At 50.9% G+C, this 22,518-nt stretch overlaps 1 protein-coding gene and 1 long non-coding RNA gene across 3 annotated transcripts; one reads left to right on the forward strand and one right to left on the reverse strand.

Annotated features, from left to right (window-relative positions):
- Positions 1-365: 365 nt before the first annotated feature.
- LOC118985583 (uncharacterized) lies at positions 366-3,824 on the reverse strand. Its single transcript, XR_005066149.1, has 2 exons — positions 3,086-3,824; positions 366-951 (listed from the first exon to the last, which is right to left on the reverse strand). It is a non-coding gene; the product is annotated as an uncharacterized LOC118985583 (long non-coding RNA).
- Positions 3,825-8,988: 5,164 nt separating this feature from the next.
- Positions 8,989-20,882, forward strand: TRIB3 (tribbles pseudokinase 3). 2 transcript variants are annotated; one of them, XM_037044254.1, is made up of 4 exons: positions 8,989-9,292; positions 12,991-13,281; positions 16,246-16,535; positions 19,556-20,882. In XM_037044254.1, exons 2-4 carry the CDS (start codon positions 12,991-12,993, stop codon positions 20,049-20,051), a joined length of 1,077 nt encoding a protein of 358 aa, XP_036900149.1. In that variant the 5' UTR covers positions 8,989-9,292; the 3' UTR covers positions 20,052-20,882. The 2 variants fall into 2 exon arrangements, with proteins under 2 accessions (XP_036900149.1, XP_036900150.1); XM_037044255.1 differs by lacking the exon at positions 8,989-9,292 and adding an exon at positions 9,993-10,665.
- Positions 20,883-22,518: the final 1,636 nt, after the last annotated feature.

The raw sequence follows: 22,518 nt of genomic DNA on the forward strand, positions 1-22,518 counted from the left end.
GGGTCTCAGAGCAGCAACGGTAACCAAAAGCAGGTCAAGCTGCTTGCTGTTACGAAAGCCCACAGTTGAAGGTCAGCAAACCGCCTGGAGCTGGGATGCCTGAAGGTTGGGGGTCTGCATTTTTGAAGCTAGTTCCTGGGATTCTTACACAAACATGCTGTTCATGCACAAGCCACAGATTTGTCCGTGTCAGCACTTACAGAAACAATGTCAAAGAGTGGTGGGGTGGGTCACCATCTGCCATCGTTACAAACCCCCCCGTCAATGGTTCTTCCATTTCTATGGACGTTAGAAGGTTGTGTTCCAAACATTTAAGGAAACTAGAACAATTCAGGAGCGCAAGAGAAAAAAAATAAAATTTCACAGATAATTAACTGAACTATAGTTTAATTTCCCCGACTGTGTATAATAGATTTTATTGAAACACTATTTCTCCCCTACAATCTCTCTCCTTTTCATCAAAGTGCAAATCAAGACCAATTCACTGACTGCATTTGGTCCAGTTTCGATTTGGCCTGATCATTTGCGTAAACACCACAGGAATAGCAATTGATCATACCAGTCTTGATACATCGACTTGGCTGGGACGTCACCAGGAACCTTCAGAATGAGCTTCCATTAATCTCTCAGGGCAAAGAAACCAAGCCACACAGCTGCCATCAGGCCCTGCCTGGATACCTGTAGGTTTGGTAAATTCCTCAAGTTCCCAAGGTCCCCAAAATGTCTGAGGTTCTTCCTCACCATCTCCCCAGAACGCAACCTTTGCTCGTTAGCTGCAAAGACCGCCAGGAGCCATAAGAATAAGTAAGGCATCGGCTATTTCTCCGAGGGGCTTACACAGGCTCCAAAGTCGATCTCTGTTCCTTAAAGCTTCTTGCTGACGTGCAGAGTCCAGGCATGTCTGTTTCAGATACACCGTTCCAGATAAAGTCTTGGCTTATAAAACCACAGCTGAAAACCAGAAAAAAATACATCCCGTTGAATTCATGCAAACAAACATATTGCCATGAAAATAACAATACTCGCTCCTTAAGTGTTTCCACATTCTGGAGAGATCAAGTAGGGAGAAAAATTATAAATGCTTCAGTGTGGCTACAATTGACCAAATTGCTCTATGAAAACAAACACATTTCTTTAATCAGCAACACTTTGATCGAAGTCGAAAGAACGATGATTACCCTCAGTTCACTCAGTCCCACACTCGGCTCCCTCCCGTGTGTCCTTGCCAGTGTCTCTGTGAGCCCTCCACAGCCCCATTCATTTCAAAGTGTAATCTGAACATTTATCCTCAGAAACTCGTATTTTACCATCAGTCAGCAGGGGCAACATTTCTGCAAATGCTTCGGAGTAAAACAATGACTGTCTCTAAATGACAAAAACATTAAAAAATGACGTGGTTATAGATCAGATTACAATGCAAGTGACAAAGGAATTTGCTTTCTTTCTTGGTAATCACATTTTAAGATAATACTAAAAATTATAAATGGAAGTATATCAGAGTAACGCATTAATTAATTTGTCCCCAACTGCCAATTTTACCTGGGGTTTATTTGGGGAACTAACAGTTGGTTTCAGAAAATCCAAAGGAGCTTTTGGCTTTTCCACTTGTTATTAAAATGATCATTCTGCTTTACTGTCTGTGAGCCTTTCCTTTTCTTTCCCATTCCCAGTCTTCCTCGTTTCCATTCCCCTTCTTGAGAAATTCCTTCTCCAGTGTCCTTCCTTCCTGTACGTCCCTTTTCTTTATCCTTTCTTACCTTTTTCACTTCCTCAGTTCCTTCCCCTTTTGCCCCTCCCCTGTGCCCAAGCCTTCCCCAACATTTGCAGACCCCGTGTGACTTACAAGAGCCCGCCGCACCGCACACAGACCCTGTCTGACTGGCCGACACGGACCCTCTGCGACGCACACACCCCTTCTCAGTTTGTTTCTTCTCCTTAACTTATTCGGAAGTAACCAACCTTCAATGCTATTTCTTTCAATATGTAGTGTTGTAATTTAAACTTTTTATTGCCAAAATCATATATTTTCCCAATTCGAATCATATAATGAGAATTGTCAATTTTTAGAAAACTTAGTGACAACGAAGAGCAAGTAACTAGCATTCTTTAGACTAACAAATTTATGAATACATTTTGTAATTTTCAGAAATAGTGTTTTTCTCCATTGGCAAATACATTTACATTTTAAAGAGGCATAATGGAGATAACAAGAACTCTTTTTTAAACCCAGGCAAAAACAAACATATTTTATGTTAATAAGTTTAAAAGACATCAACCAAACTTACACCGCTCTTTTGGATTTTTGGTGATTAGTGCCTTTAGTGTGCTCAAAGGTCAGCTGTCTGATTACCGTATTTTACTGTGTATAATGCACTCTCTTTGGACCAAATTTTTGAGGGAAAAATAAGGATGCACATTATACATGGGTAGTACTAATTCTGTGCCTATATAAATATTTTGAATTCTTTTATTTATGCTCATGCATGAACAGTGTAACTCTAGAAAGCAATAACATATCCATATGTTCAAAAAGAAATGCAAAAATTCCTTTGTTACAAAAAACCAGGATCTAAATATAAATAAATAAATAATTGACTTAAAAATCAAAACAAAAGATTTTTTTTCTTGAAAGTTTAGCCCCAAATATGGGTGCGCATTATACACGGCAAAATACGGTATATACTGACCCTGACAACTTGCAGGAGGCTGGAGAAGAGAGGGGAGAGATAACAGGCTCGAGGCGGCTTTAACAGCTTAAGTTTAAAAATGCCCGTTTTTCCCCCTTTTTTCTTTTCTTTCTGGGTTTTACTCTCTGAGAGGGGAGTGCGATCTTTTCCGGTCTTCAAACCATTCATTGAAATCCTTTCTGAGTAGAATCCTTATGAGGTAACAACATGGAAGCCTGCACGTAATAGATTATATCCCGTTTACCAGACCTTTGGTCAAACAATTTGAAATCAGACCAAGGGTTCCTTTCAAAACAGAAACCAAAACAAAATCTAAAGCACGGACAAAGTTTAAACAAATGAGTATTTAGAATTAAATCGTCTAAAAGGAGAGACTGGGACTAGTCTTAGAATCTTACCTCACACCAACCGGTATTGCCAACGGCCCTGATGAGGTCCAAATGGCGGAGACAGAAGATTCCCGGTGTGTACAAAACAGCAAAGATCAAACCAAGCCCTTAAAAGCCAAGAAGGCTGGCAAAAACTGTAACCAACATTTCATTTCAGGCAGAGGAGAGAAACAGAGAGCGTGCAAACAGAAACAGGCTCCCCGCCCCCCACCCCCCACGGAAGAACAGAAAAACAAAACTAAGAGACGATTAAAAAGCAGTTTGCAACAAGAAAAGCAACAATAAATCTCGTCCTGGGGAACTGGGATATTGCTTCTCGCCACTCAGCCTTGCCTGCCACTGAGTGGCGCCGGTTGACCCTACAGAATTCCGAATGGGTCAAAGAACCCAAGCTCGGGGCAGGGGCTTCTGGTTGTGCACACCAGGGACTTGACCCAGTTTGGGCTGCGAGTCCCCGAGAACCGTTTCCTTTCACCAGCAAAGCACTGAAAGGCGGCTGACGCCTGGCAAAGGGGAACAGGAAGAGTTGCAGCTGCTGGCAAATTCCCGTGATCCCTGCCTCCGGGTCGGCCTGCCACAAGCAGTTGGGACCCCCAGGTCAGGCCTTTCAGGCCTTACTGGGGTCCCCAGAGTTCCATCTGGAGTCACAGAAAACTGTAACTGAAAGCAGTTCTAGCTGTCTGCTGCTACAAAAGCCAATACTCAGGAGGCAGGTGATAACATAAAGGAAAGAGACTTATTTTCAGGTGGCGGCAACCTGGAAGATGGGGGACTCACTTCTCAAAGCCCATCTCCTGGGAAGACGGGGGTTCATCTCACAAAGCCCATCTCTACCTCTCAGTGGAGGCAGACATTTTTACTAGGAGGGAGACAGGATCAGAACAAAGAGATCTAGGAAGGGGGGTAGAAAAGTTCTCTATGTGCAGACGAGCACAGTCCATTCCGATAAGGCAGGTGATGGTCCGGTGCGTGTCATCCTGGTTTAGTCATCCTGGCTTCACGTCACCCCGGCTCCACGGTTGAAGGTCAGCAAACCTCCTGGAGCTGGGATGCCTGAAGGTTGGAGTCTGTATCGTTTGAAGCTAGTTTCTAGGATTCTTATACAAACATGCTGTTCATCCGCAAGCCACAGATTCGTTAGTGTCAGCACTTAGAAAAACAATAACAAAGAGTGGTGGTGGGGCGGTTACAATCTCCCATTGTTACAACTTCCCACTGTTACAGCTAAGTGACTTGCTCAGTGTCATACAACTAGTTTAGGCCAAGGAGGTGGCATAAAGCAGTCAACAAAGGCCACCTAGGCCTTGAGCCAGAGCAGCTGGTTTCTAATCCCATTGCCCACCTCACTCCTTAGGCCTGTGATGTCAGCTCTCTGAGCCTCATCTTCTTCCAGGGATGAAAACAGCAGCTTGGTGGGGAGGTAGGAGGATACAGTGAGATGATGTAAGGGAAGCACCCACACAGGGCCATACTCAACCCACGGGCACAAGAATTATGTTCTTTGCAAAGAAAACCCAGACTCACAGGGCAGACAGCAAGATCAGCAGGGCTGTGGCCGCCACTGGGCTACCACTGTGTTGATGCTGCCCCGACTCGCCTGCCTGTCTTTGCCAGGGCCCAGCCTGAGCCAGATTCAGATGACAAAGGTTTTCTGCAAAGCCCCTGGGAGACTCCAGAGAAGGAGGAGGTGCTCGGTCTCCTATTAAGGGCACCCAGGAGGAGGAGAGGCTAGAGTCGCCATCTTTCCCAAATGCCTGTATTCGGTCTACAATGTTCCTCTTGCAATCAACTCATGTAAAAAATGTATTGCAAATGGAATTTTTCTATTTGTTTTTTATTGTTGTTCAATTACTGTTCTCCCAATTTCCCCCCATTGCTCTCTCCCACCCCATCCACCCCTAAAACAGAAAATTTAAATTACTGACCTCAAATGGAAAGTCAGTATCATTTGCCATAAAGGTGAAACAACCATAAAATTAAGTACAAAGAAAACAAAACAAGATTCTTAAGTTCCAGTTAAATCCCATTTCTTGCTGACAGCTCTGAGCTGAGCCTTGCTTTTTCTTCCTTAATAAATGAGGTGTTAAAGACACAGAAACTGCCCTGGCTGCTGTGGCTCAGTAGATTGAGTGCCGACTTACGAACCAAAGGGTCGCTGGTTTGATCCCCAGTCAGGGCACATGCCTGGGTTTGCAGGCCAGGTCCCCAGTTGGGGGTGCTCGGAAGGCCACCACACACTGATGTTTCTCTTTCTCTCTCCTTTCTGCTCTCTCTACAAATAAATAAATAAAATCAGAAAAGACACAGATAGATGAGATTTCCTTCCCCAGTCAGTGAAGGAAGAGGAAGAAAATTGAAAGGAAATAGGCACATCATATGATCCCACGTTATAGAACTGTGTCAGGAGGCCCTAAAACCGCCTGGCATCTACCACTGCTGCACGTGCCTTAGAAAACACTGACCTAATGCAACTCTCTGTTCCTATCTTACATATAAGAAAACTAAGGCCCCCAATGAACAGGTGATTTGCCCAGGATCTCACAGGGTCAGTGACTTCAGCCAGATCTAGAATCCAACCAGAACTCTTTCCAAAGCATCTTTTCACTTTAGTGGGGAGAACTTAAAAAGATAAAAGTTGAAGGACACAAGTGGAGGAATTTCAGGCATGTGGCAGTCACTAGTGACACCTGAGTGGAAGGGAAGGAGGCAGGCTTGCTCGCTCCTTTGGTAGCAGTCCCTGGGCCCCTGGGCCCCTGGGCCCCAACCGCTCCTGCATCACAGCCCTCCGCCCCCCACCCCGGCAGAGGGTCAGAGCCTGCGCCCATCAGAGCTACAGCACATAGAAGTGCAGCCCGCTCGGCTCAGACGCGAGGGCAGAGGATGTTCTGGGCCTGGAGAGAAGCTCATTTATGAAAGCAGAACTCTCTCTCCAGGAAAGTGCACACGTAATACATTTAATTGGGGGGGGCGGTTATTTTCTCACTTTTTAGCAAATGTTTATATTCCAGGTACTTCACAAATATTAAGTCATTTAATCCTCATGACAAACCGATGAGGTTGGTAGGTTCTATTACTATTCCCATTTTAAATATAAAGAAACTGGTGAACCACACGATCGCGGTTCGATTCCCAGTCAGGGCACATGCCTGGGTTGCAGGCCAGTTTCCAGCAGGGGACTCATGAGAGGCAGCCATACATTGATATTTCTCTCCTTCTCTCCTTTCCTTCCCCTCTAAAGATAAATAAATAAAATCTTTTTAAAAATAAAAAAATGAATATGAAGAAACCGAAGCACGGAGAGCTGAATTCACTTACCCAAAATCTCACCACATGGAATTGGTAAGGTCTGAATCCAGGAAATGTGGTTTGACTATAACGTGCAGCTGCCTGGATGCATTTAATCCTCAGGATTAATGCAAGAAAGGCGTAATTAATTGCAGTAATTTCTGCATTTATGAATGCAAGTAGCTCAAGGCTACTTGGCATTTATGTTGTAGGTCCAACGGACTCTCCGCTTTTCTGCCTGCGCCACGGCAGAGGTTCTTTGTCTGCGGTTGTGCTTCTCAATCCAGCACATGTGGCTATTGCACATTTCAAATGTAGCCAGTGTGACCAACGAAATAAATCTGACGTTTTATTGCAGTTTAATTTTAAAACAGGCAAACTATTTTTTCCATTACATGCAGCTTAACCTAATTATTTGGGTAGGACAACCTTTCACTTTAACCACTGACAATTTAGCTTCCATGCTGATTTGTGTCCAAACTAAGCATAAAATATACACAAGGTTTTGAAGGTATTAGTATGAAAAAATTAGATGATCTCACTCATAACTTTTTTATCTGTCCAACTGATGATATGCTAGCTGTAAAGGATGAAATAGAATATATTATTAAAGCTGATTTTGCCCGTTTCTTTTTATTCTCCTTTAATGCATGACTAGAACATTTGGAACCGCAGGCTTGGCTCAGGTGACGTCCCATGGGAACAGACTGGGCCAGAGAATCGGGATTGGACACCCTCAGCTGTGACCGGGGATTCAGACTGGGGGCCAAGCCCAGAATGTTCCAGAGAACATGCCCACCAGTGTGAAGGAGGTTGCTGGTTTGCAAAGATGTGAAATGCCCCTTGCCTGGGTGGGCAATGGGGACAGTAGCCCAAACCCTGAAATCCAAATCCACCTCATACAATAAGCTGGGTGGTCTTGGGTGAATGCCTCACCTTGACTCATCTGTAGAATGCAGGTGACAGTGCCCACCTCACAGACAGTTCCTCCAGTGCCTCAGGGCCTTTGCACTGGCTTTTTCCTCTGTCTCCCCTCACACCTTTGCAGTTGTCTTCCCTCTTCTTCCTTAAGATCCTACTTTAAGCATCACCTTCCTGATGATTCCTATTGAAAAGATCAATATGACTGATATCAAATATCAGTCATATTTGATAGAGAACAAATCTACCCTCTTTTATTCAAGAAAATATATAATACTTAGACTATTTTAGATGACCTTGGTTTATTGATTTTATTTTCTTGAGAATGGCTTGTCTCCCCATTGATTTATAAAACCTCTGAGGACAAGGATAGGTCAGTCTTGTCACTGATGGGTCCCCTGCATTCACAAGATGACAAAGCATGAAACAAAGTTAGGAATGTGTGAATCAACCGAGCAGGGGGCCGCCAGCCTCGTAGCCTCGCTCAGAAGACAGCCACGCCTGCCTTTGCCCCTTACAGCTGTGGGATCTTCCAACCTGAATGTGTAGAAAAAGAACTCTTCCCCCGACAAGCATCGGAGTCTTCAAGGTTAAATGAGGTCCCAGAATCCCCTACTGTGCCCTGAAGGCTCTGAGACACAGGTGAGCTAGTCCCTGGGGTTCTGGAAGCAGGGAAACAAAGATGACTCCCCCGGCCTCCCATTCAACCTCTGCCTGAGGAGGTTTTTTTGTTTGTTTTGTTTTGACACCTGTATATTCCAACATCAAGACCTAAAAAGGATTTTCACTGATTGGTGCCTTTCACTGATTGGTGCTTGGTGTGTGTGTGGGGGGGTGGGGGGCAGGGGCTGCCCAGGGAGGCTTCACCAAGCAGCAAGTGCCCCTGTGGCCTGCCAGTCCTGGGAAACAAGCTCTGTTACAAGTGCTTTCCCCCCTCTGAGCCTCCACTGTGTCCACGGTTTTTATTGAGCACCTACACTATGCTACACTATTCTAAGCATTTTACATGGATTAACTTATTTCAATCAACAACCCTATAAAGTGAGCGCTGTACTATTTATAAGCCCATTTTATTTATTTATTTAAAGATTTTATTTATTTATCTTTAGAGGGGAAGGGAAGGAGAGAAGGAGAGAAATACCAATGTATGGTTGCTTCTCCTGAGTCCCCTGCTGGGAACTGGTCTGCAACCCAGGCATGTGCCCTGACTGGGAATCGAACCGCGATTGTCTGGTTCGCAGGCCCGCGTTCAATCCACTGAGCTACGCCAGCCAGGGCTATAAGCCCATTTTATAGAGAAGGAAACGGAAGCAGGGTTTTCAGCTTTCCTGAGGTAGCACAGCAAGTTTCTGGGCTGCTTTCCCATAGCTGAGCCTCGGGCTGCACCTGAGTAGAATGGAGATACTAGAACTTTCTGCCAGGTTCTCTAAAGGTTTAATAAAGCAACGGCGGGAAAAGTGCTTTATAAATGGGAAGCACTCGGGAGACTGTCCCCTGGTTTGCTCTTTATCGCCTCAGCACCATCTTGAGAATGAACGACGTTCTTCCCATTTCACAGATAGGGAAACTCAGGTTCAGAAAAGCAAAATGCTTTTTCCAAGATGACAGCGGGAGTCAGTGGCTGGTGTCTGCGACTGAAGCTTCGGTGCGGGGCGGGAGGCGAAGGGGTGGAGAAGAGACCCCCCCTAGCGGGCGGGAGAGGCAGGTGGTGCCCGGGGCCCCAGCTGGGACGCGGCGGGAGCGCCGTGGCCGGGTGCCGGGGCGAGACCCAGGGGGCGGAGCTCTGGGGGATGGTGCAATACTGCGCCAGAGCACATCAGGCGGCGGGTGATTAACTCAGGTTTACATCACCCAGGCAGGAGCAGAACGGAGCCTGGCGTCGGGCGTCTCCGAGACACTTGCTGTGGGAGCGGCGGCGGATCCGCACGCGTCTGGCTGTGGGGTGTAGAGGCCTGGGCTCCCACGGGCGCCGAGCTGAGCCGCAGCGGAGCATCCCCCGTCCAGGGCAAGGTACCGGGCGGAGCGCCGGGGGCGGGCGGGCCGCTGCAGGTTAGACACACTCACATACTTTTAACAAACCCTAGTGGATCCGCCGGGTTCCGGCGGACGAGGCCCCGCCGAGCTTGGGGTCGCCCGACTGTGGCCGGCTCCCACTGGGGGCGAGGCTGAGCCCCCAGGTGTGGCAGCTGTGTCCCGGGGGCGGAGAGAGTCGAACACTGAGGTGTCCGAGTGTCGCCCCGAGAAAGGTGCGCAGGTGTGTGTTTTGGGTGAGTATGAGGCGCGAAAGTCGTGTGGTTTGGTGCGGGGAGGTTGTGAGGGACCGTGGGGGACACTGGGGAACTGTGTGTAAGGTCTAGCACTGTGGAGTGTGTCTGCAGAGGTCCGCGTGAGCCTGTGGGGTCTGGGTGGGGCTACGTCTCAGAGGACATGGCTGGGGGACTGCTGGGCTGCCCCGGGGGCAGGGAACCCATGCCGGGCGGTGGGAACGCGGATGCAGCGCGCGAGGTGCAGAATCCCGGTGGGTGCCAGGCGCCGCCGCAGGTGTGCACCCAGCCGTGCGGCTACGGGTTTGCACGTTGCACTGCGCAGACGGGTGTTTGGTTCGAGCAGACGGGGTGTGCTGTACTTACGGGCAGGGAGTGCGAGGCCAGGACCAAGTCCACTCCTTCCCACAGCCCTGGGGCCCAGCCTCCTTCCCTTTTCCTTACCCCCTCCAGGTCCCCCGGCGTCCCTCTGTTTCCGTAGAACTTTGTGCCCCAGGACAATCGGGGGCGCGGCTTCCGCTCCCAAAGGAGGAGCCTGGCTGTGGGAGGAGCCTGGGGAGCTGTGGGAGGAGCCTGGGGCGCAGTAGAAGGAGCGGCAGGCAAGGAGCGGGCATCAGACTTTGTGTAACCTTTTTTGTATCAGTTGTGCAGTCCTGAGTGTGATAGGTGTGAGCTCTTTGCGTGTGTACGTTCACTGTTGCCCACGGAGGGAGACCTGTGTGCCACTTAATGATGTGTGTGCTCCGCTCTTCTGTGGATGTGCGTCTGGACTGGCTGGATTGGAGAAAGTGTGTTTTGGAGGGGCATTTGTACCCGTCTGCCCTGTTGTGCGTGTTGGGTATGACCCGCCCTTATCTCCCCACCCCACCTCCACCAGGGTGCCAGGGATTGGAGGCTGCCTCCGTCCTGCAGTGGCGCTCCCTTGGTGTGCCTGCCGAACCCCTTGTCCAGTGGGCCGGGGTAGCTCAGGCCCCACTGGGCTCAGCACGGATGGGGCAGGCAACCTGACAACCGGGCTTGCTAATGCAACCCCGGAAGAACCTTTCCAGGGTGTCTCTGCTTCACTGGGCGCAAAGCGTCTACACAGCCAGGGATCATCTTGCTTGACTCAGAAACTCGGTGAAATGAACAATGTCATCCTAACCTCATCCCTGGGGAGATTTCTGAGACTCCCGAGGGTAGCACTTAAGCCACCTTCAGCTATGAATGATAATAGTAATAGCAGTTATAAAGCCGCAGTGGTCATTTACTGGCACCGATCCTAAGAGGGCCAGGCTACTTTATTTGTTTTTAATTTCTTCACCACAAAAATCCCATAAGCTTCCCGCTGTGTGAAGGAACGGAGGCTCATGAAGGCTGAAGACTTTGCCCAGGGCTCCCCAGCCAGGGTGGGTCCCGGGGATATTTGACCCCTGCCACCCCCATTGCACTCTTACCAAGACAGGACTGTGGCCTTTCACCCGAGGTGGGGCTCCCCCTCCCTCCGAGGCAGCCCATGCACTTGGGGGTAGCATGACTGGAGAGGTGGGCATCAGTATGAGAATGGACTCTGCGGGATCTTTCCCCATTAATCCTGCCTCCGACTGCCAACTGTCCAAAGGTCTTTAATTGGGGTGAAGCCTCTGCCCCTCTAACCAACACGTCATCCCTGGGCCTCTGTCCCTCATCTGGAGTCTGAATGGGTGGGCAGATGGGTCCTCGAGAGCACCTTTCTGAGCTGAAGTGTCATTGCCCGTTCCCGACACACCCAGTGATACAGCTGCAGGGGTGGTGGCCTCCCCCACCGCGAATGAATGCAACCTCGGGGCCTTTGTGAGGCCTCCCCTCCAACCTGATGATGAAACAGGTGGGTGAGCGCTGCAGGTGCGCCTGAGAGTCTGGTGGCCCTCGGGCTGTCGGGCAATCACAGATGAAGTTCACAATTGAAAAAAAAGAAATCTACTCCCCTGTTTTGAAACGCTCAAGCAATAAATGAATGCGGAATCTTTATTTTTATTGAAATCAAAAATTTACTTACCTCCTGACCTCGGCCCTTCTCCTGGAGGTCTCCCAGGAGGCCAAGAGCTACTGTGTGGCTGTTTTAGCCTGGGTCCTGCCAGACTTTTCCCTGTACATTTCCACATCTATAACTATGGAAAGACGGAGACGCATCACAGTATACGCTGCTGAGATACGAACGAGGTCATCTTAGGTGTAGTGCTGAGCGGCTCGCTTTGCTCACTTGATGACATAACCGTTCCAGAGTATATATTCGTGTGTGCATACCTTGTTCACTCGCCATCCTTCCCCACTCCTTCCATCCCTCCCTCCCTTTCCTAGGTACCAGCTGTCTGCCCTATCATACTCAATAGATACCACGCGGTTGCTCTTCCTCTCACCAACCACCAAGTCTGTCTTTCCACTTTACTATTATTTCGCTTAGTAGTTCATTCTGGATGTCTTTTCAATGAGCAATATAGAGTTGACTCAGTCTTTTAAACGGGTGCAATTATCTCATGTATGGATGAAATATAAGTTATGTAAGCAGTCCCCTAATGGTGGATGTTCAAGTGTTTTTTTAAATATATCTTATTGATTATGCTATTACAGTTGTCCCATTTTTTCTCCTCTTTATTCCCCTCCGCCCTGCATACCCCCTCCCACCAGTATCCCCCACTTAGTTCATGTCCATGGGTCACACATATAAGTTCTTTGGCTTCTCCATTTCCCATACTGTTCTTAACCTCCCTCTGTCGATTTTGCACCTACCATTTATGTTTCTTATTCCCTGTACCTTTCCCCCCATTCTCCTCCCTCCTCTTCCCCACTGACAACCCTCCATGTGATCTCCATTTCTGTGATTCTGTTCCTGTTGTAGTTGTTCGCTTAGTTTTTGCTTTTTTAGGTTCAGGTATTGATAGTTGTGAGTTTGTTGTCCTTTTGCTGTTCATATTTTTCATCATCTTCTTTTTCTTAGACAAGTCAGTCCCTTTAACATTTCATATAGTAAGAGCTTGGTGATAATGAACTCCTTTCACGTGACCTTGTCTGGGAAGCACTTTACCTGACCTCCCATTCTAAACGATCGTGTGTGGGCTGCAGCAATAACCTTGTACTTGCATCATTACAGCCATGTGTAGAGAGCTCCCTGGTCCTTTTTCAGAGCTGTATAGTATTCTATTGTATGGCTATCCTGTGCTGTTGTTACCAGCCCCCTACTGCTGGACATTTGGGGGTATTTTCTGCCTTTTGCTCCTAGACACAAGGCTCTGATGAAGAGCATGTTGATTGGAGGGTAGCCTGCGGAGGTGGGACATCCAGGAGGGGGTACGTGCAGTTGTCAGTTGAATGCCCTCTGCCAAATCACCCTCTGTCCAGGTCGTGCCAGTGTGCCCTCCCACCAGCAGAGGAAGACAGTGGCCACCAGACAGCCTCACTGTAGTGCCTTTCTCTCCCTCTTTCCAGATGCGAGCCTCCCCTCTGGCAGCTCCTGTGAGCGCTCCCTCCAGGAAGAAGCAGTTCAAGTTGGATGATGACCTAGACCCTGAGTGTCCCACCCAGAAACAAGCTCAAAGTGGACCCCAGCCCAAGCTGCCCCCCTGCCCACTGCCACTGAGACCGCCTCCTGATGCAGGCCGTGCCCCTGCTGTGACCTCTGCCTCCCGGCTTGGGCCTTATGTCCTCCAGGGGCCTGAGGAGGGCAGCCGGGTCTACCGGGCCCTGCACTGCCCCACAGGCACCGAATACACCTGCCAGGTATGTGCCGCGGGGACCACTCTCCATCAGCATCACAGGGGGCCGGGAAAGAGCCTTGGCTGCAGGGGATCCTCAGGGCTGAGGAGCCCTTATGTGCATTTGGTCCTGTGTTTACTGGGGAAGCAGCCAGTGAGCCCCTAATTATCTGTCAAGCCCCAGGCTGGCTTGAGACCAGAGAGGTAAACCAGATGGTCCCAGTGCTGGGGAATTCGTAGCTTAGGCGGCCATAGTGTGATACATGTTGTAGGGGTGGGCTTCGGGACCATGAGAGCACAGGGGAGAAGCGTCTCTCTCATGTACTCAAGGGGGTGGCTGAAAGACGGAGGAGTTGGCTCGGGAGGAGCAGGGAAAGCGAGGGCCAGGCTGGGCAACAGCTGTGCAGAGGCCGAGAGGAGTGACAGTGCGGCGTTCCTGTGGTTGCGTGAAGAAGGCATGTAGTCAGGGCAGGAGATGGGGGCCGACAGCCACTGCGTGTGAAAGCTCTGGAAAAACCTCCCGCTAGGCCGTGGGAGCCACTGAAGGTGTTTGCACAACAGCAGATTAACTATGGTAGATATCAGAACTCTTGGGACCCTAGAGGGCATTGGGCCTGCACTGTGGCCATTTTACAAATACAAAGACTGAGGTCAAGACAGCAGCAGGGTCATGTATGAATCCACATAACACTGGGCCTGGCCCTGGCTGGTGTGGCTCAGTCGATTGAGTGCCAGACTTCGAAGCAAAGAATTGCCGGTTCGATTCCCAGTCAGGGCACATGCCTGGATTGTGGGCCAGGTCCCCAGGAAGGGGGTGCATGAGAGGCAGCCACATACTGATGTTTCTCTCCCTCTCTCTCTCCCTTTTCCTCTCTCTAAAAATAAAATATTTCTTAAAAACACACACACAAAACATTGGCCTAGCTTCCTAGGGCAACGTCCAGGGTTCTTGGCTGAAATCAGGGACTGGGCAGGGCCAATGCCCCCTGAGGGTCAGGCCCACACAGAACATTGGCAGGTCAAAAGGACAGAGATGAGAACGTGTAATAACAGGTATTTACTGTGCACCAGGTACTGCCCTGGTTACTTCATGTGCATGATATCTTCACACACTCTATGGGGTAGAGCTGGGCCCATTTTATAGATGGAGGACACTGAGGTTCAAAGGGATGTGGTCACTTGCCACATCTCCGAGCCAGGAGGTATCAGCGGACATTGGGCCCTGGCAGGCTGAGCTCACAGCCACGTGCCCCACGCCGGGACAAGTGGTTCAGACACTAGCAGGACAGGTTTGCTCTTAGAAGGCAGGCATATGGAAGACAGGAGAGGCCTGGTTCATAAGGAAGGGGCAGAAGGAGACCTGGATCCCCTTGGGAATGCAGAGAAGCCACAGGGCTTAAGCCTCCAACTGGGAGCAGCAGCAGCTGACTCCAGCTCCTGCTGTCGGGGTGCAGTGGACGGGGGCACATCTGGGCATGTGGTCCGGCCATCATTTCACCAGGGCCCTGGGCTGCCTGATGCAGGTCCCCGGCCATTTCCACGTCTCTAGGGGTTTCTGGTCAGTGTGTAGAAAGATAAACAACTGTTTTTGTAGATTATCACCTAATTCATTAATTGAACAGACCGGGGAGCACCAGCAAGCACCATGCTGTGTGGTTCAAAAACAGACAAAGCTCTGCTTTCATCAAGCTGATGTTCTAAGGAGGGACATGGACAATAGACCAGCGAACGAGTAACATTTAGTTCAGGTGATCGGAGGGGCTGTGGAGAGAAGGCTGGGAGCTGGGAGAGAGGAGAACAGGGACGGCAGGGGGCGCGGGTGATTTTAGCGAGGGGTGTCCGGGAAAACTCTTTGAGGAGGTGACGTTTGAGCAGTGACTTGTGTGAATTGGGGGAACCAGCCCCATGGTTATCTTAGGGAAGCAGGAAAGGCAAGTGCAAATGTGCACAGAGGGATGTACTTACCCTAACTTTCAAAAAAGTCTGTGTTTGGATTATTTCCTCCATGCCGCACTCACCTTTTTTTTTAAAGACATATGCTTACAGTGTTTCCTAAGGGATCAAATATGTATATGCTTTATTTATTTGGATCTTCTGTGTAGCATAAGCTAAAACAGAATGCAAAGGGTTTATGGCAGCTTAGCCGCTGACCAGCTGTATGGCTTCCAACGAGTCACCTTCCTCCTCTGAGGTCCTAAGGCCCCAGCTCGGCTCCTGAGGAGCTGAGCCACCTCACCACATGCCTCCCTTCCCTCCCCCATCCCATGTCGGCCTGCTGATCTTTGGTTGTGTCTCTAGAGCTGACCAAGTTCTTTCTTGCCCGGGGCCCCCACCTGGAAAGCGTACCCCATGAGCATTCCTGAATCATTCAGGTCACTTCCCCAGAGTCCCTTTTGAACCACAGGTTTGAAAATAGGTGCCCCCTTCCAAAATATTCTGTATTCCAGCCTCCTTCTCAGTTCCTTTGCAACGCTTACCAGAATCGTGTTGCTTGTTTAGTGTGCATAAATATTTAGCTTTTGGGCCTGCTTACTGTCTCCCGTATTGGCCTGTGGGCACCAGGGAGCAGGGACCGTGGCTGTCAGTCAACTCAGACAGCCAGTGGCCTTTGCCCATAGGAATGCAGGTGGGCGGGCATGAGTTCTAGAGAATGGAAGCTAGGATGGTGATGGTGATGATGGTGATGGGCATAAAGTTACTTCCGCATCATCTGCTCTTTTGGATTTCCTGGCTTGCAGGGTTATTTTTGTTTGGGTTCCCTGTTATTTTTCAACTCCCTTAAGTTTAAGGCCCTGTAAGGCAGCAGTGAAGAGTACTTCATGGCCGTGAGCCCTCCCAGCTTTGTCAGGGTTGAGTAGCTGGCCGCTGAAGCGCGTGGCAGAGGGTCTAGCACCCAGTGGTGTCCAAAGGGTTCTCCGGGACTGTTTCCAGGGCCAGCCTGGGCTCCACGCGGTCCCCACCTGTGCTCACGACCGTGCTCCGCCCACAGGTGTACCCGGTCGGCGAGGCCCTGGCGGTGTTGGAGCCCTACTCGCGGCTGCCCCCTCATAGGCACGTGGCGCGGCCAGCGGAGGTGCTGGCGGACACACAGCACCTTTACACCTTTTTCCCGCGGCCCCACGGGGACCTGCACAGCCTGGTGCGCCGCGGCCGCCTGCCCGAGCCCGAGGCCGCTGGACTCTTCCGCCAGATGGCCGCCGCCGTGGCCCACTGCCACCAGCACGGTCTGGTCCTGCGAGACCTCAAGCTGCGTCGCTTTGTCTTCACTGACTGTGAGAGGTGAGCGTGGCAACAGAGAACCCACCCACAGACACACCCAGGAGATGGGGCGTGATGGGGAAACTGAGGCTCGGGAAGGCAAAGTAGCCCTCACAAAACGTGGGGAAGCCTGGACTGGTAGCGCTGCCTGGGTCCCAGGAAAAAGCCCCTCCGGGTGGACCCTTGCCTTTGTGATGGCAGCGACAGTGATGAAGGAAGGGCACAGGGGCACTGTCTGACTCGGCCTGGATCCTTACACAATGAGGTCGGTACTCTCATTGTCCCCACATGGCAGGCGAGGAAACCGAGACCCAGAGAGGTCAGTGATGCCCAGGATCCCGCAGCTAAATAAACAGTAGACCTAACCCTGGCTGGTGTAGCTCAGTGGATTGAGCGAGGGCCTGCCAACCACGGGATCTGGGTTCGATTCCCAGTCAGGGCACATGCCTGGGTTGCAGGCTGGTTCCCTGCAGGCCAACTCCCAGCAGGGGACGCAGGAAAGGCACCCATACACTGATATTTCTCTCCTTCTCTCCTTCCCTTCCCCTCTAAAGATAAAGAAATAAATTAATTAAAAAAATAAATAAATAGTAGACCTGGGGTCTGGACCCAGATGCGACTCCAGAGTCAGGGCCCCAATGCCCTCTGCTTGAGAGGGGAGAGGCCTGGCTGGGGTGCTTGCTGACCCAGGGTCTGGAGACCTCAGGCTCCCTAGCAGTAGGAGAAAGGTCTGGGTTGTCAAGATGTTTCCAGGATTTCAAGGTCACAGACAACAGCCAAAACTGTGCTTCAGTTCCCCACACAGGAACCTTTTCCTGTAAAACTGAAAATCAGTGACTTTTGGAGTGGGGGACAGAAAGGAGCCTGGCATCCTGTCCCCACCCAGACTGCTGGGACTACGCAGGATGGTCCATACAGACATCCATAAAGAACTTTGATTTCATGTCAAGATTTTTTCTGGGCTGAGTGGGGGTGGGGTGACTCCATTGAACTTTTAAAAAACTTTTTATTTCCAAATACTTTGAGACTTACAGAAAAGTTGCAAAAAACTGTCCAAAGAGTTCCCGTATTTCCTTCACCCAGGTCCCGCTAAGGTTAATGCCTTACACGACCACAGTACAACCAACACGACCAGGACGCTAACCTTGGCCTTGTGCTGTTCGCTAAAGCACTGACGGGTCCAGATGTCACCAGCTTCCTACTCGGTCCTTTTCTGTGCGGGATCCATTCAGGTCCCCACCCTGCATCCACCGGTCACATCTCCTTAGTGTCCTCCAGTCTGACGCAGGTCCGCAGCCTCTTCTTGACCTCTGCCTTGACCTTGACATGTTGGAAGAGCACCAGTCAGTTATTTTGTCCAATGCCCCCCAGTTAGGATCCGACTGATGGTTGTCTTACGTTAAGCTGAGGTTCTACATTTTTGGCAAGGACGCCCCCAAAGTGATGCTGGCCCTTCTCGGTGCCTGGCATCAGGAAGTTCACGGTGGTGACGTGTGTTACTGTGATGTCAGCCCCGGTCACTGGTCATGGTGCCGTCTGCTCAGTGCCTCCACTGTAAGGTTCCCAACTTAGCCTTTGTCATTAATAAAAGCCTCGAGTACTAGCTGGTCATTCATAAGTACCTCAAGGTGTCTGGAGGCCGCGTGTGAATATACTGTTTCTCCTCCAACTCTCGCCTGCTGGTCTTTGCAGCTGCCTGTCTGCCCCTCAGCGGTTGTCCCAGCGACCTTTGTCTAAGGGTGCCTTTCTATTTCCTTCTTTCCTTCTACGTTTTGTACTCTAAAAACGTGCCTTTAGTAAGATGTGGAATGTAAAATTTACCATGATTTTTAGTCGAATGCACAACTTCCCATCATGTTGAGCCTTGGGGGAGCACGACACCCCCAGCCCCCCCCAGCCCCCCCAGAGGGGAGGAGAAAGTGCTGCTTTCCCTTCCCAAGGCAATAATTTGGGAGGCGCTGTGGGTAGAAGACGGGCGGTGGGGTCGGACAGACCTGGGTTCAAACCCTGATTATGCTGTTTAGCCTGCTCCTTGGCCTTGAGCAGTGGCTTCACCTGCCCGAACCTGGCTTTCCGCGTCTGTGAAATGGGCGGCAGTGCTGACACTGCCCCCTCCCCACCGCCTCCCCTCCCGCGCTGTAATCCACAGCCTTGGTCACCATGTGTGAGATGCCAGCAAGCACTGAGGAAGGGGTGCCATAGGAGTAAAGTGAATACAGTGCGAGGAGAATGGTTATTAATAAAGCAGTCGGGATGTCCCGTGGGAGGTGTTTAAAGCAGAGGCTGCAAACGGCCTGCTGCACACTTTTATTTTGGCCCCAGATACTTGTTTATTCGTTTTCAATTGAAGTAGTTTTGTCAGTGTTTCCAAAATGGGAACTCTTTTGTTCAAATGATTTCTGGCTTCCCTTGGAGAAAAACAGGAATGTGGGGTCCCCCTGGAAATTACGTGAGCAGTTCCTAGCGCCTGCTATGGTGGGCGGGCGCTGGCATCCCCATCCCAGCCCCGTGCCCTGTGGATGTACAAGTGTGTCTTTCTCACAGGTTGTATGAGGGTGAAATGAGATATGCCAGGTGCTAAGCTCAGGGCTGAGTACCCAGTGGACAGTTTGTCAATACTGACTGTGATGCTGGTGATGTCACCTTTTTTAGGCAGGGTTTGTGCTGAGATGTTTGGCCCAACCCCACTTCCTACTTCTCCCATTTTATTACCTGCCTGGACCCTAAGCTTGCATCTGTTTTACAAGAGGTTTAATGCCCTCGGCCCCCTCCCACCCCAGGGACTGTTGGGAAATGTGTTCCTTTCAAAGTCCTAGTTCACATTTAATTGCTCTGTGACCTTGAGCAGTGGCTTAACCTCTCTTGAGCCTTGTCTCTCTCATCTGTAAAATGGGCTCAGTCATCCAGCCACACAGGACTGGCTCAGTTCTGCCAGACGGCAGTGGGCACTCGGGAAACGGGTAACATTCCGGTGCTAGTGTGAGGTGGTGGCTTGGCAGTTCCAGCAGGGCCTGAGCCCTCTGTCTCTCTCCCTGCTGCAGGACGAAGCTAGTGCTGGAGAACCTGGAGGACTCCTGTGTGCTGACCGGGCCGGACGACTCCCTCTGGGACAAGCAGGCATGCCCAGCCTACGTGGGTCCCGAGATCCTCAGCTCACAGGCATCCTACTCAGGCAAAGCGGCGGATGTCTGGAGCCTGGGCGTGGCGCTCTTCACCATGTTGGCTGGCCACTACCCCTTCCAGGACTCAGAGCCTGTCCTGCTCTTCAGCAAGATCCGCCGGGGGACCTACGCCCTGCCTCAGGGCCTCTCGGCCCGGGCCTGCTGCCTGGTCCGCTGCCTCCTTCGACGGGAGCCAGCTGAGAGGCTCACGGCCCAGGGCATCCTGCTGCACCCCTGGCTGCAGGAGAACCTGACCCCCTCAGTGCCGTCCCGAGCCCACCGCTGGGAGGCTGACCAAGTGGTCCCTGAAGGGCCAGGGCTGGAGAAAGTGGAGGAGGAGGAGGAGGGAGAAAGGGAAGTGGGCCTGTATGGCTAGGGCCACCCTGCCAGCCTCTCAGCTGTGGGGTGTTTGGGGCATCCCCAAGCTCTCTCCTACCTCTCTGAACTGAGACACAACTGAAATGCCTTCTAAGAGGGAGAAAAGAGGTGTGTGTGGAATGTGCTGCATGCACACACATGTGGTTCACACGCCTATGCACGTGGGCTCATGCACTTGACAGGTCTTTCCTGGGAGCTCTGTTGTAGGTGCTGAGAACACAGCTGTGACCCAGAGACAAACCCCTGCTCGCAGAGCTGACAGTACTTTTCCATGCCCACAGGCCATTGTCTTGTGTTGACTGGGTACACTTAGTGCAGGTGACGACACCCACTCGTGCTGGCACCAGCACCTCTGTCATGAGACAGTTTCTCTCACAAACAGCCCAGCTGCCTTTGTGCCTTGTACCTTTCAGAGGAAGGGAAGCATCGTGTGCCAAAGGCTCCAGGCCTCCCCCTTGCAACTGAGAGCTCCGCAGCTCCGGCCACGCTAGGAATTCTGCCCCAGCAGCTGCGTTCTCTTGGTCACAGGAGCCTCTGTCCAGGCCTGAGCCAAGCATTTAGGCTGGAAGATCGAGAGTGCGAATTGTGTGGCGAGTCCTCATCTGACTGGAGGAGCGGTTTGGAATGAGGGTCCAGGCCTGTCTGCTGCAGCAGCCCCTGACCTGACCAGGGGGGCACGTTTAGGTGGCGTCCGCCTCCTGGCCCCCTGGAAAGTGCTAAACCCAGTTCTGGGGACACTTGGGGTCCAGGACCCCACATTAGTACTATAGGTTTTGTATACCATGAGTATATATTTTTACTTTGTGCCTAATAAAGGAGTTACGAAATACTTGTATTTCTTCCAGACGTTTTTCCTCTCCTGTCTTGTCAGTTGTCCCAGGCTGGCCCCTGGCGAGTCCTCTGCGTTCTCTCTCTTTCTTCTGGAGGCAACGGTGTCTCAACTGGGGTAACTTCTGGCTGCAAATAACTGAAACCCTGAGTCAAAATAGCTTTAAAATAAAGGAGACGTATTTCACACAAGCAGGTGGGGTGGGCTTCAGGGCTGGCTGATTCAGCTCTCAGAGCTGTCAGCAGGACCCCGGCTCCCCAGCCTCATCTGTCTCCACTCTGTTGTCCCTGGTGTCTGTCATCTTAGAGACATCTGTGACCTAAGGAACAAGGGAGGTGGCACTGCGGTACTTGAGATGTCAACACACTTGAGTCCAGCTGCTTCGTGTTTCTGGGCCTCTTTCTGTCTGCTTCCTCTCTGTGCGGCTAAGCCCTGCCCGTCCCTTGAGGCTGGACCTGGAACCTCTTCCGACACTTGTCCGAGGTCCCTGCACCATTGAAGCCCTCACCTTGCAGCCCTGCATCAGCCCCCCGGGTGCCAGCTTAAAAATGCAGACCCTTGGGCTCTGCCCAGACCTAGTGGCTCGGGTGCGCCAGGGCTCTGCTTGCTAACGAGCCTCCTAGCGGTGCTGCTGGGCATCCTGTTTGGAGAACCTCTTTATCGGGAAAAATCCTGATTCCTTGGGGACTCAGCTCATTTTGGCCCCTTCTGTGCCTGTTTGACCCCAACCCAGGTTTAAAGAGGGCATAAACTGTACCACCTATGAGGCTAGGGTGGGCCCAAGGTATGGGAGGGCTTTACCAGAGGTCACTGTCTGAGCCACCGCCATTGTGCCAGCTTTATGGGGAAAGACATGCAGCTGTCCTTATCATTCTCTCCCTAAGTCCCTGGCTTTGTGGTTCTTCAGAGCATTTAGCCCACCTGGCAGAACATTCTAGATCTGTTTGTCTGTGTTAGTTTCATACTATGTTTTGTTTACCATCGTGTCCCCAGCTCCTAGAATCGGGTCTGGCACACAGAGCTGCTCGGTGTTTGTTGAACGACTGGATGAAAGCTGTTGCTCTCTAGATTCTACCTGCCCTGGGCACAGCCAGGATGCTTAGTAGGGGTGGTTCCTGTTTACTGTGAGCACACACCCACACTTCGCGGGGTGTCCAGTGCTTCACATGCATTATCTCATTCGATACCTGATAGCTAGCCCCAGTGCTCCTTGACCCCTGCTATCCGTGCCCTTGTTAGTTCTCTCCCACCCTGAGCGGGGCTGAGTGGTGCAACTAACAGACGACTGCAAATGATGAAGTGTGGCTTTTAGTGCTAGGCTGTAAAACACACTGTGGCTCCTGCCTTGTTCCGCTGCATCGACTGTTCTGGGGAAAGCCAGCTGCCAAGTGGCTGCAACACCCATGGAAATCCTGTGGGGAGGTCCACGTGGTCAGCGACTCAGGTGCCCTGTGATGGCCAGCACCAACCAGCCATATGAGTGGGTCTTTTTTCTTTTTTTAAAATTCTATTTATTTATCTTTAGAGGGGAAGGGAAGGAGTGAGGGAGAGAAATATCAATGTAGGGTTGCCTCTCGTGCGTCCCCTGCTGGGAACTGGCCTGCAACCCAGGCATGTGCCCTGACTGGGAATCGAA

The sequence above is a fragment of the Sturnira hondurensis genome, unplaced genomic scaffold (assembly GCF_014824575.4).
Source record: "Sturnira hondurensis isolate 20B ecotype Veracruz unplaced genomic scaffold, ASM1482457v3 Scaffold0004136, whole genome shotgun sequence".
Taxonomy (NCBI): domain Eukaryota; kingdom Metazoa; phylum Chordata; class Mammalia; order Chiroptera; family Phyllostomidae; genus Sturnira; species Sturnira hondurensis.